This window comes from Notolepis coatsorum, assembly GCF_963971535.1.
Source record: "Notolepis coatsorum genome assembly, chromosome: 8".
NCBI lineage: Eukaryota > Metazoa > Chordata > Actinopteri > Aulopiformes > Paralepididae > Notolepis > Notolepis coatsorum.
Window position 1 is genome coordinate 16,073,132 of NC_140172.1, and position 13,719 is coordinate 16,086,850.

Below are 13,719 nucleotides of genomic sequence, written 5' to 3' on the forward strand. Positions count from 1 at the left end.
CCTGATGGCCTGGGGATAGAAGCTACTTCTGAGTCTTTCTGTGCTCGCCTTGAGACTCCTGTATCGCTTGCCTGACGGCAGCAGTTCAAAGAGGCAGTTGTTCGGGTGGCTCGAGTCCTTAATAATTCTCTTAGCCTTCCCCTTGCAACGCTTGTAGTAAATGTTCTGGAGGGTGGGGAGCCCCCCTCCAATTGTGAGTTCGGCTGAACGTGTCACTCTTTGTAGTCTGCTTTGGTCTTTTGCAGTGCTATTCCCAAACCAGGAGGTGATGTTGCCGGTCAAGATGCTCTCTATTGTACATGAGTAGAAGTTCTTAAGGATCTTCTGGCTGACTTGGAACTTCCTTAGGCGCCTGAGGAAGTAGAGGCGTTGTCGTGCCTTCTTCACCACACTGTTAATGTGTATGGTCCATTTCAAGTCCTCGGATATGTGGGCTCCGAGGTACTTGAAGCTGTTGACTCTCTCAACCGGTGCCCCGTCGATGCTGAGGGGGCTGTAGTCCTTGACCCCCGACCTCCTGAAGTCCACAATCATCTCCTTTGTTTTGCTGACGTTCAGGGAGAGGCTGTTTTCCTGGCACCATCCCGCCAGGACCTTGACCTCTTCCAGGTAGGCCCTCTCGTCGTTGGCAGAGATCAGGCCCACCACCACTGTGTCGTCAGCAAATTTGACGATTGTATTGCTACTCCGCTGAGCCACACAGTCGTGTGTGTACAGGGAGTAGAGGAGGGGACTCAGAACACAGCCCTGGGGGGCCCCTATGTTGAGGGTGATGGATGAGGAGGTGCAGTTGCCTGCTCTCACCACCTGGGGTCTGCCAGTCAGGAAGTCCAAGACCCACTGGCAGAGGTCATAGCCCAAGCCCAGGTCCCTGAGCTTGGCTATGAGTATGGAGGGGACTATGGTATTGAATGCCGAGCTGTAGTCGATGAATAGCATTCTCACATAGTTCCCCTGCCTCTTGTCCAGGTGTGATGCTGCTGTGTGCAGCACATGGGATATGGCGTCCTCCGTGGACCTGTTGGGGCGGTATGCAAATTGCAGGGGGTCCATGTTGATGGGGAGGGAGGAGCAGATGTAGCCCTTTACTAGCTTCTCAAAGCACTTCATGGCTATGGAGGTGAGAGCTACAGGGCGGTAGTCGTTGAGGCAAGCAGGCTTGGATTTTTTGGGTACAGGGATAATAGTGGACTTCTTCAGGCAGGTGGGGATGACAGCCTGTTCTAAGGACAGGTTAAATATGTCAGTGAATACTGGGGCCAGTTGGTCGGCACAGACTTTTAGGACGCGGCCGGGGATGCCGTCCGGACCTGCTGCCTTCCTGATATTCACTTTTTTAAAGGTCCGCCTCACCTCATGCTCTGTTACCCTGAACACTGCGCCTCCATCAGCAGCCGACCCCCCCCCCCCCATTGCCGAGGCTTGTGAGCTGGTGTTGTTATTACCAGCATCAAACCTCGCATAGAAGGTATTGAGGTCGTTTGCTAAGGAGATGTCACTGTTCAGTTTGAGGGAGGCGCCTTTGTAGTCTGTCATCGTTTTGAGCCCCTGCCACATAGCTCTAGAGTCAGCTTGTTCAAACTGGAGTTCAATTTTATCCCTGTAGCGCCGTTTGGCCTCTGACACTGTCCTCCTTACGTTGTGTTGCGCCACCTTGTGGTCGTTCATGTTGCCTGCCACTAGGCCGTCATTGTATGCTTTGGTGCGCTCTCTCAGAGCTTCACGGACGGATTTGTCTACCCAGGGTTTTTGATTTGGGTAAACTTTCATTTTGGTAGTGGGGATTGTTTCTTTCACCCTAGTACAGACATAGTCCAGCACTGTCTCCGTGTAGGCATTAATGTTATCTGTGTCGCGGAATACAATCCAGTCTGTGTTGTGAAACACTGACCGGATCGTATCCTCTGACGTCACATCCCATTTCTGCACCTCTCGCGAGACTACGGGAGTACTTTTAATTCTTTGTCTGTACTTTGGTGTTACATTGTATATGATCCGGGCGGAGAATTTAGACCAAGCCAAGTGAAACGCTTCATTCGAGCAACTTGGTACTCGTGGAACACACTTGATGCATATTCTGTGCCAGTTTCTTGTCAGGGACCCGATGGACATCAATACTGAAAATCGCGATCAGACAATTGGAATATTAATTTTGGGATACCTCCTAGTAAAGGTAAGGACTATATGACATCAATCCTACTTTGATCCAACAATGATTTCGATCGCAACGATCAACGTATGTAGTATTCAAAACGTATGCCGTTGCTGACGATCAGAAAACTACCCCCCCCCCCCCCCCCCCCCCCTTTGATGCATTCATGATTAAACATAATACCTATTATATACCTTTGATTTGGACTTTAGCTAAATTCACATAGCGCTCCATAACGCAGCTTCCAGGAATTAGCCCGGATCACTCTGAAACTATACAATATTCACCACGGGATAACACGCGAACGTATACATGAAATTTATACTATATAAGCTATAATATAGAATATAGATATAGCTCTGCAAACATCGTGATGCACAGTGAAAATGCCTATCTTTTAGCGTGGCCCGCAGACTACAGGATGAGGATAATAGCTGGCGCTGAATGAGTTAATTACTGCTGAATCGTTGTTTTCAGCAAAGGACCCAGGCTCAAGAGCACAACTCTTCTGGTGTGAAAGCTCATTAACTGAAAATCACTTGCTTTCCCCCCCACATCATTAGTTTGGTAATAAGGCTTTACTACTGGCTTGATCAAAAGCCCAGCTGGCTTAAATTGATGAAGGAGAATCTGTTGCTGTTGGATAGCAGGTGTTTCAAGAGATTTTTGAGGTGATCTTTTATTCAAGTCAGGGGCTCCTCTTACACTCCAAATTCTTGAAACATTAAATTCTACCAAGTATCAGTTCAAGGATCCTACCTGCCTCCATAAAATACACATGGTAGCCTACTGTATGTAGCCTTTTTTAACCTTCTGTAGTGTGGTAGTGAAAGGTTAACCTTCTGTAGTGTGGTAGTGAAAGGTTAACCGTCTGTAGTGTGGTAGTGAAAGGTTAACCGTCTGTAGTGTGGTAGTGAAAGGTTAACCGTCTGTAGTGTGGTAGTGAAAGGTTAACCGTCTGTAGTGTGGTAGTGAAAGGTTAACCTTCTGTAGTGTGGTAGTGAAAGGTTAACCTTCTGTAGTGTGGTAGTGAAAGGTTAACCGTCTGTAGTGTGGTAGTGAAAGGTTAACCGTCTGTAGTGTGGTAGTGAAAGGTTAACCGTCTGTAGTGTGGTAGTGAAAGGTTAACCGTCTGTAGTGTGATAGTGAAAGGTTAACCGTCTGTAGTGTGGTAGTGAAAGGTTAACCTTCTGTAGTGTGGTAGTGAAAGGTTAACCGTCTGTAGTGTGGTAGTGAAAGGTTAACCTTCTGTAGTGTGGTAGTGAAAGGTTAACCGTCTGTAGTGTGGTAGTGAAAGGTTAACCGTCTGTAGTGTGGTAGTGAAAGGTTAACCTTCTGTAGTGTGGTAGTGAAAGGTTAACCGTCTGTAGTGTGGTAGTGAAAGGTTAACCTTCTGTAGTGTGGTAGTGAAAGGGTTAACCTTCTGTAGTGTGGTAGTGAAAGGTTAACCGTCTGTAGTGTGGTAGTGAAAGGTTAACCGTCTGTAGTGTGGTAGTGAAAGGTTAACCTTCTGTAGTGTGGTAGTGAAAGGTTAACCGTCTGTAGTGTGGTAGTGAAAGGTTAACCTTCTGTAGTGTGGTAGTGAAAGGTTAACCGTCTGTAGTGTGATAGTGAAAGGTTAACCGTCTGTAGTGTGGTAGTGAAAGGTTAACCTTCTGTAGTGTGGTAGTGAAAGGTTAACCTTCTGTAGTGTGGTAGTGAAAGGTTAACCGTCTGTAGTGTGGTAGTGAAAGGTTAACCTTCTGTAGTGTGGTAGTGAAAGGTTAACCTTCTGTAGTGTGGTAGTGAAAGGTTAACCTTCTGTAGTGTGGTAGTGAAAGGTTAACCATCTGTAGTGTGATAGTGAAAGGTTAACCGTCTGTAGTGTGGTAGTGAAAGGTTAACCGTCTGTAGTGTGGTAGTGAAAGGTTAACCTTCTGTAGTGTGGTAGTGAAAGGTTAACCTTCTGTAGTGTGGTAGTGAAAGGTTAACCATCTGTAGTGTGATAGTGAAAGGTTAACCGTCTGTAGTGTGGTAGTGAAAGGTTAACCGTCTGTAGTGTGCCTTGCTCGTGGTTGTACCGGCTTGGCTGGAGGCAGCATGGCGGCCAGCAGGCCCAGCAAACGCTCCCTGGAGCAGTCGGAGAAGACGTGCTCCTGCAGGGGCTTCTGGGCAACCTTCTCCTCCTCCTCCTCCTCCTCCTCCTCCTCCTCATCCTCCTCCTCCTTCTTCTCCTTCTCCTCCTTCTCCTTCACCACCTCGGCACAGTCCGACGCCGGAGAAGTGACCGCCTCGGTGCCCGCCTCTGGAACTGAGGAGATAAGATACAATAAGATATTCCTTTATTGATCCCCTTGGGGAAATTCAGGCATCATAGCAGCATGGGGGAGGGGGGGGGGGGTACAGGTAGTAGAAGACATACAGGTACAGGTGACATAATTATAGTACAGTGGAGAAGAAAAAATTTAAATAGAATAAAAAGGCAGTGTAAACAATATAACATTATGATTAACTCTGGACATGTGCATATGGGCAACAAGGTGCGATATGAGGGTATGTATGCCCTCTCAGTTATATTTGCCCTACAATAAATAGTTACAATATATAATCTAATGGGGGCGGCTACATGGTGCAGTTGGCAAGGCGCTCACCACAAATACTGGAGACGCTGGGTTCGCCTGTTCGAGCCCAGCGCTCCACATTGCTTTCAGTTTAGCTGGTCGTCCGTACTAATACACATTGGCAGTATTAGGGGGTGGGAAACTGATGGGTGGGGATTGGACGTTGTGGACAGCGACTCCTACAGGTCGGTTGGTGCACCTGCGCAGTAGAATCAGGAAGCGATGGGGGCGGCGCCCCTCCAAAGCGCAGACCCCTGACGCTGAAAGATCGTGCCGCGCAGGTGAAAAGAGGCGACTGCTGTTACCTCGAGTACCGGAGGGGACTCGTGCTATGTATGACTTAGTCCACATTGCAGCCGGCTTGTGGGAGGCAAGAAACAGCGTTCGAGACAGGGGAGGGTTGAATTGGATGATACGAAATTGGGATGGGAGAAAAATAGAAAATGGGAGAAAAGGTGGATCAAAAAAAATATATACCGTACTTTTCGCACTATAAGCCGCACCTGACTATAAGCCGCAGCAGCTAAATTGAATGATGTGTACATATATAAGCCGCACTGGACTATAAGCCGCAGGTGTTTTAATGTTTAATTACCATATGTAATTAGCATTGGGACACAATACTGTCGGACAAATAACAAGAATTAACTCATTTACAAGTTGTATTAAGTTTAGCAAATAAGGGAACAGATAAATAAAATTTCAATGCAGTCAAAAAAGCAATATTTAGATTTTTCCATTTTCGGGTTTGGTCACGTCAAGTCACATAAGCCGCACCGTTATATAAGCCGCAGGGTCGAAAAATGGGGGGGAAAGCCGCGGCTTATAGTCCGAAAAGTACGGTATATAATCTAATAATCTAAAAAGAAAAGAAATAATAAATAAAATAGCTAAATATATGCAATATATAATCTAATAATCCAATAATATAAATCTAATCTAATATATAATCGAAAAATGCTAAATGCTAAAATGCTAAATATATGCTCTGATGAAGTATACACTATACACATAAGGTGCGGTATGCACAAGGTAAGTAACGCATGGAGGTGGTGGTGTTCACCCAGCGAAGCCGTATGAAAGTAGGGCTGGGCGATATGGAGCCCAATATCATGGGTTCCATATTGGCAAACATTTTATGTTCATCATATTGGACCGCATGGTAATAGGAGCCATTAGGAGGTGAGATATAATGGTAATAAAATGAAACTGTCATTTTCAACTGACATTCTCAAATATTCCAGAAGTTATTTTGTAGTAAGAAATCGGACTTAATATGCATACTTTTTAGACAATATCGTGCATCACGATTAGGGCTGCACGATTCTTGCTAAAATGTGAATCACGGTTTTTCTCTCGAAGAATTGAGATCACGATTCTCTCACACGATTCTTATTTTTTGTCATCATTTAAAAAAGTAAAGTAAAAAGTAAAAAAAAGAAAGAAAGAAAAAAAAACACACACACACTGGGAGACATAGTACTAGACTAGAGGAAGAACAGAGATGAACACAGAATAGGGAGGTGTAGTGGTTACGTCATTGCCGTTTTTTGTGTTCCACCCTCTGTCCAATGCAATGTATTTCCCCATTGCCCATTTCTAAATCGTCTCGTTTAAAACAAATAAAGCATTAACATTTGCATGGTGTACCTTTCTGTGTGTATTCATCCACAACAGCTCAACATGAAAATATTCGCAATTAATCATAAAAAAAAACGCCAAATTTTATTTCAACCAAAAATGCTTAAAAAATTATGTTAGTGGTAGAAGGGAACCCATTTAATGCAAAAATGGAAAGCTTTTCAATTTCCATGCGGCAGAATTGTTACAATAGCCGATAATCCATTTTCCCAATGATAAATCCCTATATGGGTGGAACAACCAGTGACGTCAGACTCCCTATACAGAACTAGACACAAGTGCATGAGGGGTAGTACGGGTACTTGTCCAGCAGGTGGGGGTACAGGACCACAAATAGGTGTAGGATGAGAGGAGAGCTGAGAGGAGAGTCTCTGAATAGGAGGGGGGAAGTGGGCAGGTGCAGGTGGATTGCACTACCCCTCATGCACTTGTGGCTAGTTCTGTATTCTGTGTTCATCTCTGTTCTACCTCTAGTACTATGTCTCCCAGTGTTCCTCCTGACATTGGTGTTCCCCGGTCTGTTTTAGGTGTCTTAGTCCCTGGTATTGTGTTTGTCTTCTTGTATCGCGGTTACTGTCTAGTCTTGTCTCATTGTGTTTATCTGTTTAGTCCCTAGCCTTGTCTGTGTTTCCATCCCAGGTGTCTCTTGTTCCAATCAACCCTCATGTGTCAATTAGTCTGTGTATATATGTTGTGCCTCCATTGTGGGTTCATTACTCTGTATCCTGTATCCTGTCGTTCGTGGAGTTGGATGTCCTGTCGTGGTAGTGTGTTTTCTCGTCCGTTAGCTTTTGCACCTTGCGCCCTTTGCCAGCTTTGCTGAGTTTCATAGTTTATAGTGTTTTCAGTTGGTAGTTGTTTTCCTAGTAAAGCCCTTTGAATAAAACCCGCCGTCTCCTGCCTGCTTTCGACTGGTCTCTGTCCTGCACTTGGGTCCTACACACCCCCACATCCTAACAAATAGGGACTGATACCTTATCATTTCATTGAGCTGTAATTAACACAGGGATTCCTCAACTAATCAAAAACCCAAGAACTCATCATCGACTTCAGACGCCAGCCAAACCCCAAAACCCCCATATCCATCTCCGGCAATTCCATAATCACCACAGACTCCTTCAAATTTCTCTGCACCCACATAAGCAATAACCTCAAATGGAAAACCAACACAGACCACATCCACAAAAAAGCCAATCAAAGACTCTTCTTCCTCCGCCAGCTCAAAAAATACAGAGTCAGAAAACATCTCCTGCTCCGCTTCTACCAGGCTATCATTCAAAGCATCCTCACCTTCTCCATAACAGTTTGGTACAGCAGTCTGGACACTCACTCCAAAAACAAACTCCAAAGAATAATTAATAAATCCTCCAAAATAATCCGCACCCCCATCTCTCGAATCACTCCACCGCCAAAGCACAATTAGAAGAGCTAGGAAGAAATAACCGAAGACGAATGGGAGAACATGTGCAGAACTCAATGTAGCTCGACTAATTCAAAAACATGGAGAGAATTCTGCTGGAAAAACTTGACTAGATTCTTCATAACTCCCAAAATCAAATCCCGACAAGTAGGCATAGAGCAACCATGTTGGAGACAGTGCGGCCAGAGGGAGGCAAACCACTCTCATATCTTTTGGAATTCAACGTTATTGGCAAGATGTTCACTCCACCATGGAGGTTATATTGAATTTTAAGATACCGGAGACCTTCTCCTATTTGTACCTGGGTAACTTACCTGAGGAATTGGTAGGAGGAGACAGATATTTGATGAAAATATTTTTAGCAGCAAGTAAGAAAGCGATCACGGGTCTCTGGTATCAACAAGAACCTCCAACAAAAGAAAAATGGTTGGCCATTATAGGCGAAATATACACAATGGAAAGACTTACTTTTACTCTCAGATTACAGGAAGAGAAAGGTTTGAAGTACTGGGAAAAGTGGGACTTTTATATGTTAATGACGACAACCAGTGGATGATGTATTGATGTATAGTTGTAAAGAATATTCGCCATACCTATAGGGAAAGTAAGAGAATTGAGAACTCAGCATGTGAAAAGTATATTTTTGTAAAGTGACACTAATAATGCAGCCCGGGATTGTGTTTTTGTTATGTCTTGTTGTTTGTGATTGTTTGCTTATTGTGAAAAACAATAAAAAGAAAGTTATAAAAAAAAAAGAAGAGCTAGGAAAATTATCTCTGACCCCACTCACCCAGCACACCACATCTTCCAGCTGCTGCCCTCCGGGAGGCGCTACAGATCCCTGACCACCAAAACATCCCGCTTTAAAAACAGCTTCTTCCCCACTGCCATACGGACACTGAACTCCCTGTAGCACCCCCCCCCCCCCCTACCTCTGTTGCTATGGACACTTGATATTGAGGTCTTGTAATTATGTATTTATGTAGTATGTAGTATGTATGTAATGTAAGTGATGTTCTATGTTCTATGTTGGAACAATGCTGTAACATGCTGCACTGAAACCAAATTCCACCAGCCTGGCTGGGTGGTCATTAAAGATAATTTAATTGAATTGATTCAATGCCCCCGATGACATCACTGGTGGCCATATTCAAACTCATTTACTCTCGATAACTGAGAAACTAAGGGAACGTGTGCATATTGGCGATTATGCAATTATGGCGACATAATTAATAAATAATAAGCAGTAATGTGAACGTTTACCTGTGACCCCAGGGGAGAGGGTGTCCTCGCTGGAGACAGAAGGAGGGGTCTGGCTGAGGCTGGAGGAGTCCAGGGTGTCCTGGGTCACCAGCTGCTTCTTGCCCTCCTCCTCTTCCTCCTCCTCCTCCCCTGTGCTCGGAGGAGATACCTCTGGGGCGGTGGAGGGGGGAGGAGATGTCTCTTCTGGGGCGAGGGAGGGAGGAAGAGTAGATGTCTCTTCTGGGGCGATGGAGGGAGGAGGGGGAGACAGCTCTGAGGCGATGGAGGGAGGAGGGGGAGATGTCTCTTCTGGGGCGGTGGAGGGGGGAAGAGGAGACAGCTCTGGCGCGGTGGAGTCAGCCATCTTTTCCTTCTCTGAAGCTTTACTCTAACGGTGCAGAGAGGATGAACAGGTCAGAATAGGAAACTTATTCGTTTAATATTAGGGCTGCGTGTTCTGGCAAGAATCGGGCAATACGATACATATCACGATTCCTGGGGTTACAATTCAATATATATATATATATGCCATATATCGTAATACCATAAACTGTGATTTTATAATGTAAAGTTCTGAGAAAATAAATGGCATCGTGGTATATATAGAAAAAAGACTAAGTCTGAGGAAAAGGTTTTGTTCTTTTGTGCATCTGAACTGAGAGATTAGAATTTCTATTCATCTCTTTTCAATTCAATTATTTCAGGTTAAGTAAACAAATGTAGAAAATAAAACAGACAGTAAATGTATCTTTTGGTTGACAATGTATGGTGGACATGTATGGTCTTTCATCAAATGTCTAGAAACCGTAAGATGAAAGCTATCACAATACTGGGTGGTACGTATATCAATGTAATATTGTGGACTCAAGCAACACTACTATCACCGACATCTAAGAAGGGAGATCCCCCTTGAACGGCCCTTCTAAGGTTTCTCCCCTCCACATTGCCTGTGGTGCTTTTTTCCTATTGCTAGGTTTTTAGTGAGTTTTTCCTTAATTACCGCATGGGGTATGTCTGGGAATGTTGCATTTATTTATTTTACATTTTATTTTGGATTTCATGGTGTTTTTTAGTTTTGTTCTTGATTTATTGTGATGTTTCTTCTTGACTTATTTAAAGAAGACGTGTCCGGCCCATGGGGACATTAATGTGTGTCGTCGGGCCTTACAAATACATTTGATTTGATTCGACACACCCCTAGTTTACAATTACATGCAAGAGTACCGTAAATCCTTTAATATAGGACAGGTCTTGTATTTACCTCAGCTGCAAAGAGCACCAGGCCTTTATTAGAGAGAGGCTTATATAAGAGGCAGGTCTTAATTTCAAAAAATTACACTCATGGACATAATACGTACATTGTCTGTCTACATTTATTTAGACTAACATTGGTATTTAAATACTATTGAGTGCAGTTGAGTAATTGTGAAACTGTGGTGGATTAACGTAATTCACACACTGAAGTTGGAACTGTCTATAGGTTGCGGGGTCCGGGGACAATTTAGCGTGTGGTACCTTCTCGACTCTACCTGAGTCGAATCGAGTTGATAACATGCAGGCAATAGCTTTAGCTAACGCTATCATAGCCATCATGATCTGTAATGTCAACTGGACAACGGCAGCCCCGCCTGCAAAGCCATATAGATAGCGAACGTTAACTAACGTTTGCAAACGAAGCCAACGTCATCCAGCCGACACCACAGATCTAGCTATGACAACGTTAGCTTACGCTAATGCTAATGCTAATGCTAACGCTAACGAAGTGAGAGTAGGGAACGGTAGAGAGAACGGTAGAGAGAGCAGCACTTAATTTGCATTGGCAAGAGTTTATCTCATTCTATATCACGGCACGAAAAATAAATAAAACTTTTATTTGCAACCTTGTATTGGAAGCCGGCCTGTATTTGTCTGCATGTATCAAACCCCCGGCCATTATAAGAGGCCCTGTCCTCTATTTGAATACCCTCCACTATTAGAGGATTTACAGTAAGTTCAGACTTTTTTACAAAACAACACTTTGTGCTAGAACTGGAGTTGTTATCCTCTGCTAGTTTAGTTTCACGTAAACAAATTGCAACATAAACATTCAGATTCGCTCCAATAGACGAACGCAGTAGTACCCGCCGTCAGTGTAGCTGGTCGTCATAGCGAGGGCGCTGTGATGTCAACTTCAACGCGACACACACACACACACGTATCGAAGCTAGCTATAAAGCTATGAAGATACCTTCACAGTGTATTCTGTGTCATTTATTGATGAAACAAAACCAACAGCAACACAATTGCTATGAAGATACCTTCAGTGTAGGGACGCTCGATATTGGCTTTTTTACCGATACCGATATACCGATATTGTCCAACTCTTAATTTCCGATACCGGTATCAACCGATATCAACCGATACCGATATATGCAGGGTCTCCCCCCCCCCCCAAAAAACGGAATAATTTCAGGTAATTAACATTACATATCTCTTGTTGTGGAATTAACACAACATTATGCATACTTTTGACAATAAATAAAATCTGAATTTGTTCTTACTTGCTTGCCTGGGTAAATAAAGGTTATAGAAATGTAAAAAAAAATTCAAATAAAAAATAAATATTTGGAAAAGATAGATATTTTCCAATATCACATTTTAATGCCAATATCGGCAGATAATATCGGTAGGCCAATAATATCGGACATCCCTACTTCAGTGTATTCTGCATCATTTATTGATGAAACAAAACCAACATCAACACCAAGAACAAAGAATTTAGTCTCACAAAAAGATCGCTAATTTTGTTAGCTTACGTGTAGTTAGCTAATAAGGCACTGGTATCATAGAATAGAATAGAAATACTTTAATAATCCGGATTTGTAGTGTACAATTTCCCTCTGGATGATTCAAGTATTTCCATTCTATTCTATGATACTAGTGCCTTATTAGCTAACTACACGTAAGCTAACAAAATTAGCAATCTTTTGTATGCTATGTACGCTAGCCGCAATGCTAACTATTATAATGGTAAACCCCAGTCACATTAGCACGTAAGCTAACAAAATTAGCGATCTTTTTGAGAGACTAAACTCTTTGTTCTTGGTGGTAAATTGTGTTGATGTTGGGTTTGTTTCATCAATAAATGAGGCAGAATACACAGTGAATGTATCCGTTTTAGTTTATTGCACTTTGTTCTTGCTGCAAACAAATAATGAATGCTAATGTTTAGTAGTCGCGAGGCTATTTAAAGATGGTGGGTTTAGTGTTTTCATTTGTGCAGGACATCCCCCCGTGTAGCGCAATGATAACGTAGTGACGATTCTCTCTTCTGACCAATCAGTGGTCTGCAGTGTTTCACGTCACTTTTTGGTATCACTTCTACCCGCTTGGAACCTCGACAAAGCAGGTACTAAGAAAGTACCCGGTACCAGGTACTATCCGAAAATGTTGGCAATGGAAAACCGAAAAGGCAGAGTAGAGTGGAGTAGAGTGGAGTAGGTACCATGCAGTGGAAAAGAGGCATTAGATGCTTCTCACCCTGTCCCTGGGAGGCGGCGGGGGGGAGCAGACAGCAGCAGTGCTCCCCGGCAGCGAGGAGGTGTCGGTGGCGGAGCTGAGCTCCTGGGAGGAGGAGGCGGGGGAGACAGGACCGAGCTCGCTCTCCGAGGACGACTCGTTGGACGACAGCATCGACAGCAGGGCTGAGGAACGCAGACCTACGTGGACAGAAAGGTAAAAGACAATTGATCGCCTCCATACGGCAAAAAAATAATCATTCTGGCGGGTGTAACAGCAGCCAAGAAACTGATAGCCATGAGGTGGAAACAACCTGAGAAACTCACAACGATTAATTGGTCTCTGACACTGTTGGATGTAATTTATATGGAGATCTCTACGGCACGGGTGATTGGGGTTGGACAACCCAGCATTGAACTCTGGGTCTCAGCGGCCGAGAAAGTTAAAGCCATGATCTAGCGGCGAAGCGGGATCGGGGTCCTGGGGTGGGAGTGGGGGAGGAATTGACTTTTGTGGTGTCTGTAATAATATAATTAAATTTAAAAAAAAAATAGATTTTGTATGTTTTTATACTCTGTATTTATTATTATTTTTATTATTTCTGATCGTCTTATTTCGTTATTATTGTAGTTAACACATTGGACGCCAAACCCAAGAAAAGTCGGGTTTTAATGGTTGTTTCTTTTATTCGCTATATGCATTCATAATTCATCCATCCAGCCTGATGTTATCATTGGGAATGGCTCTGAGATCACAAACGTCCAATACTGCCGCCTAACGCCTTGCGGCCGGTATTGCACATCATTGGAAACTCTCTGGCTTGGAATGTACGTTCCAGGTTTTCCTTCTCAGGCATGAGTAACGTTATAACTAGGGCTGTCAGTTTATTGTGTTAATTAGATTAATTAATTACACAGCAAATTATCACGTTATGAAAATTAACTCAATTTATTAAATGATTTAATTTTTTTATTTAAATATTTTTAAATCTCATTCATTCCATAAGAACATAGAATACACATTTACAGATTTTTTTTTTTAATATGGTCCATTTGCATGTTCTTGATCTGATTCTAGGGACATCTATGGATCTCAGGGAATGTATTCCCAGTGTCAGAAATACTGTGTCTGTTACTAGGCTTGAGTAAATTGTAATGAACCAAATG

General features: G+C 43.4%; 1 protein-coding gene across 1 annotated transcript in view; it reads right to left on the minus strand.

Moving 5' to 3' along the window:
* The window catches only part of zzef1 (zinc finger, ZZ-type with EF hand domain 1), a 184,200-nt gene that overhangs the window by 70,035 nt on the left and 100,446 nt on the right, over positions 1-13,719 (minus strand). The window contains exons 34-36 of the mRNA XM_084320319.1: positions 12,575-12,753; positions 9,077-9,443; positions 4,213-4,442 (exon numbers count right to left, since the gene is read on the minus strand). Coding sequence (XP_084176445.1) covers positions 4,213-4,442; positions 9,077-9,443; positions 12,575-12,753 — 776 coding nt within the window. The remainder of the gene's footprint in view (positions 1-4,212; positions 4,443-9,076; positions 9,444-12,574; positions 12,754-13,719) is intronic.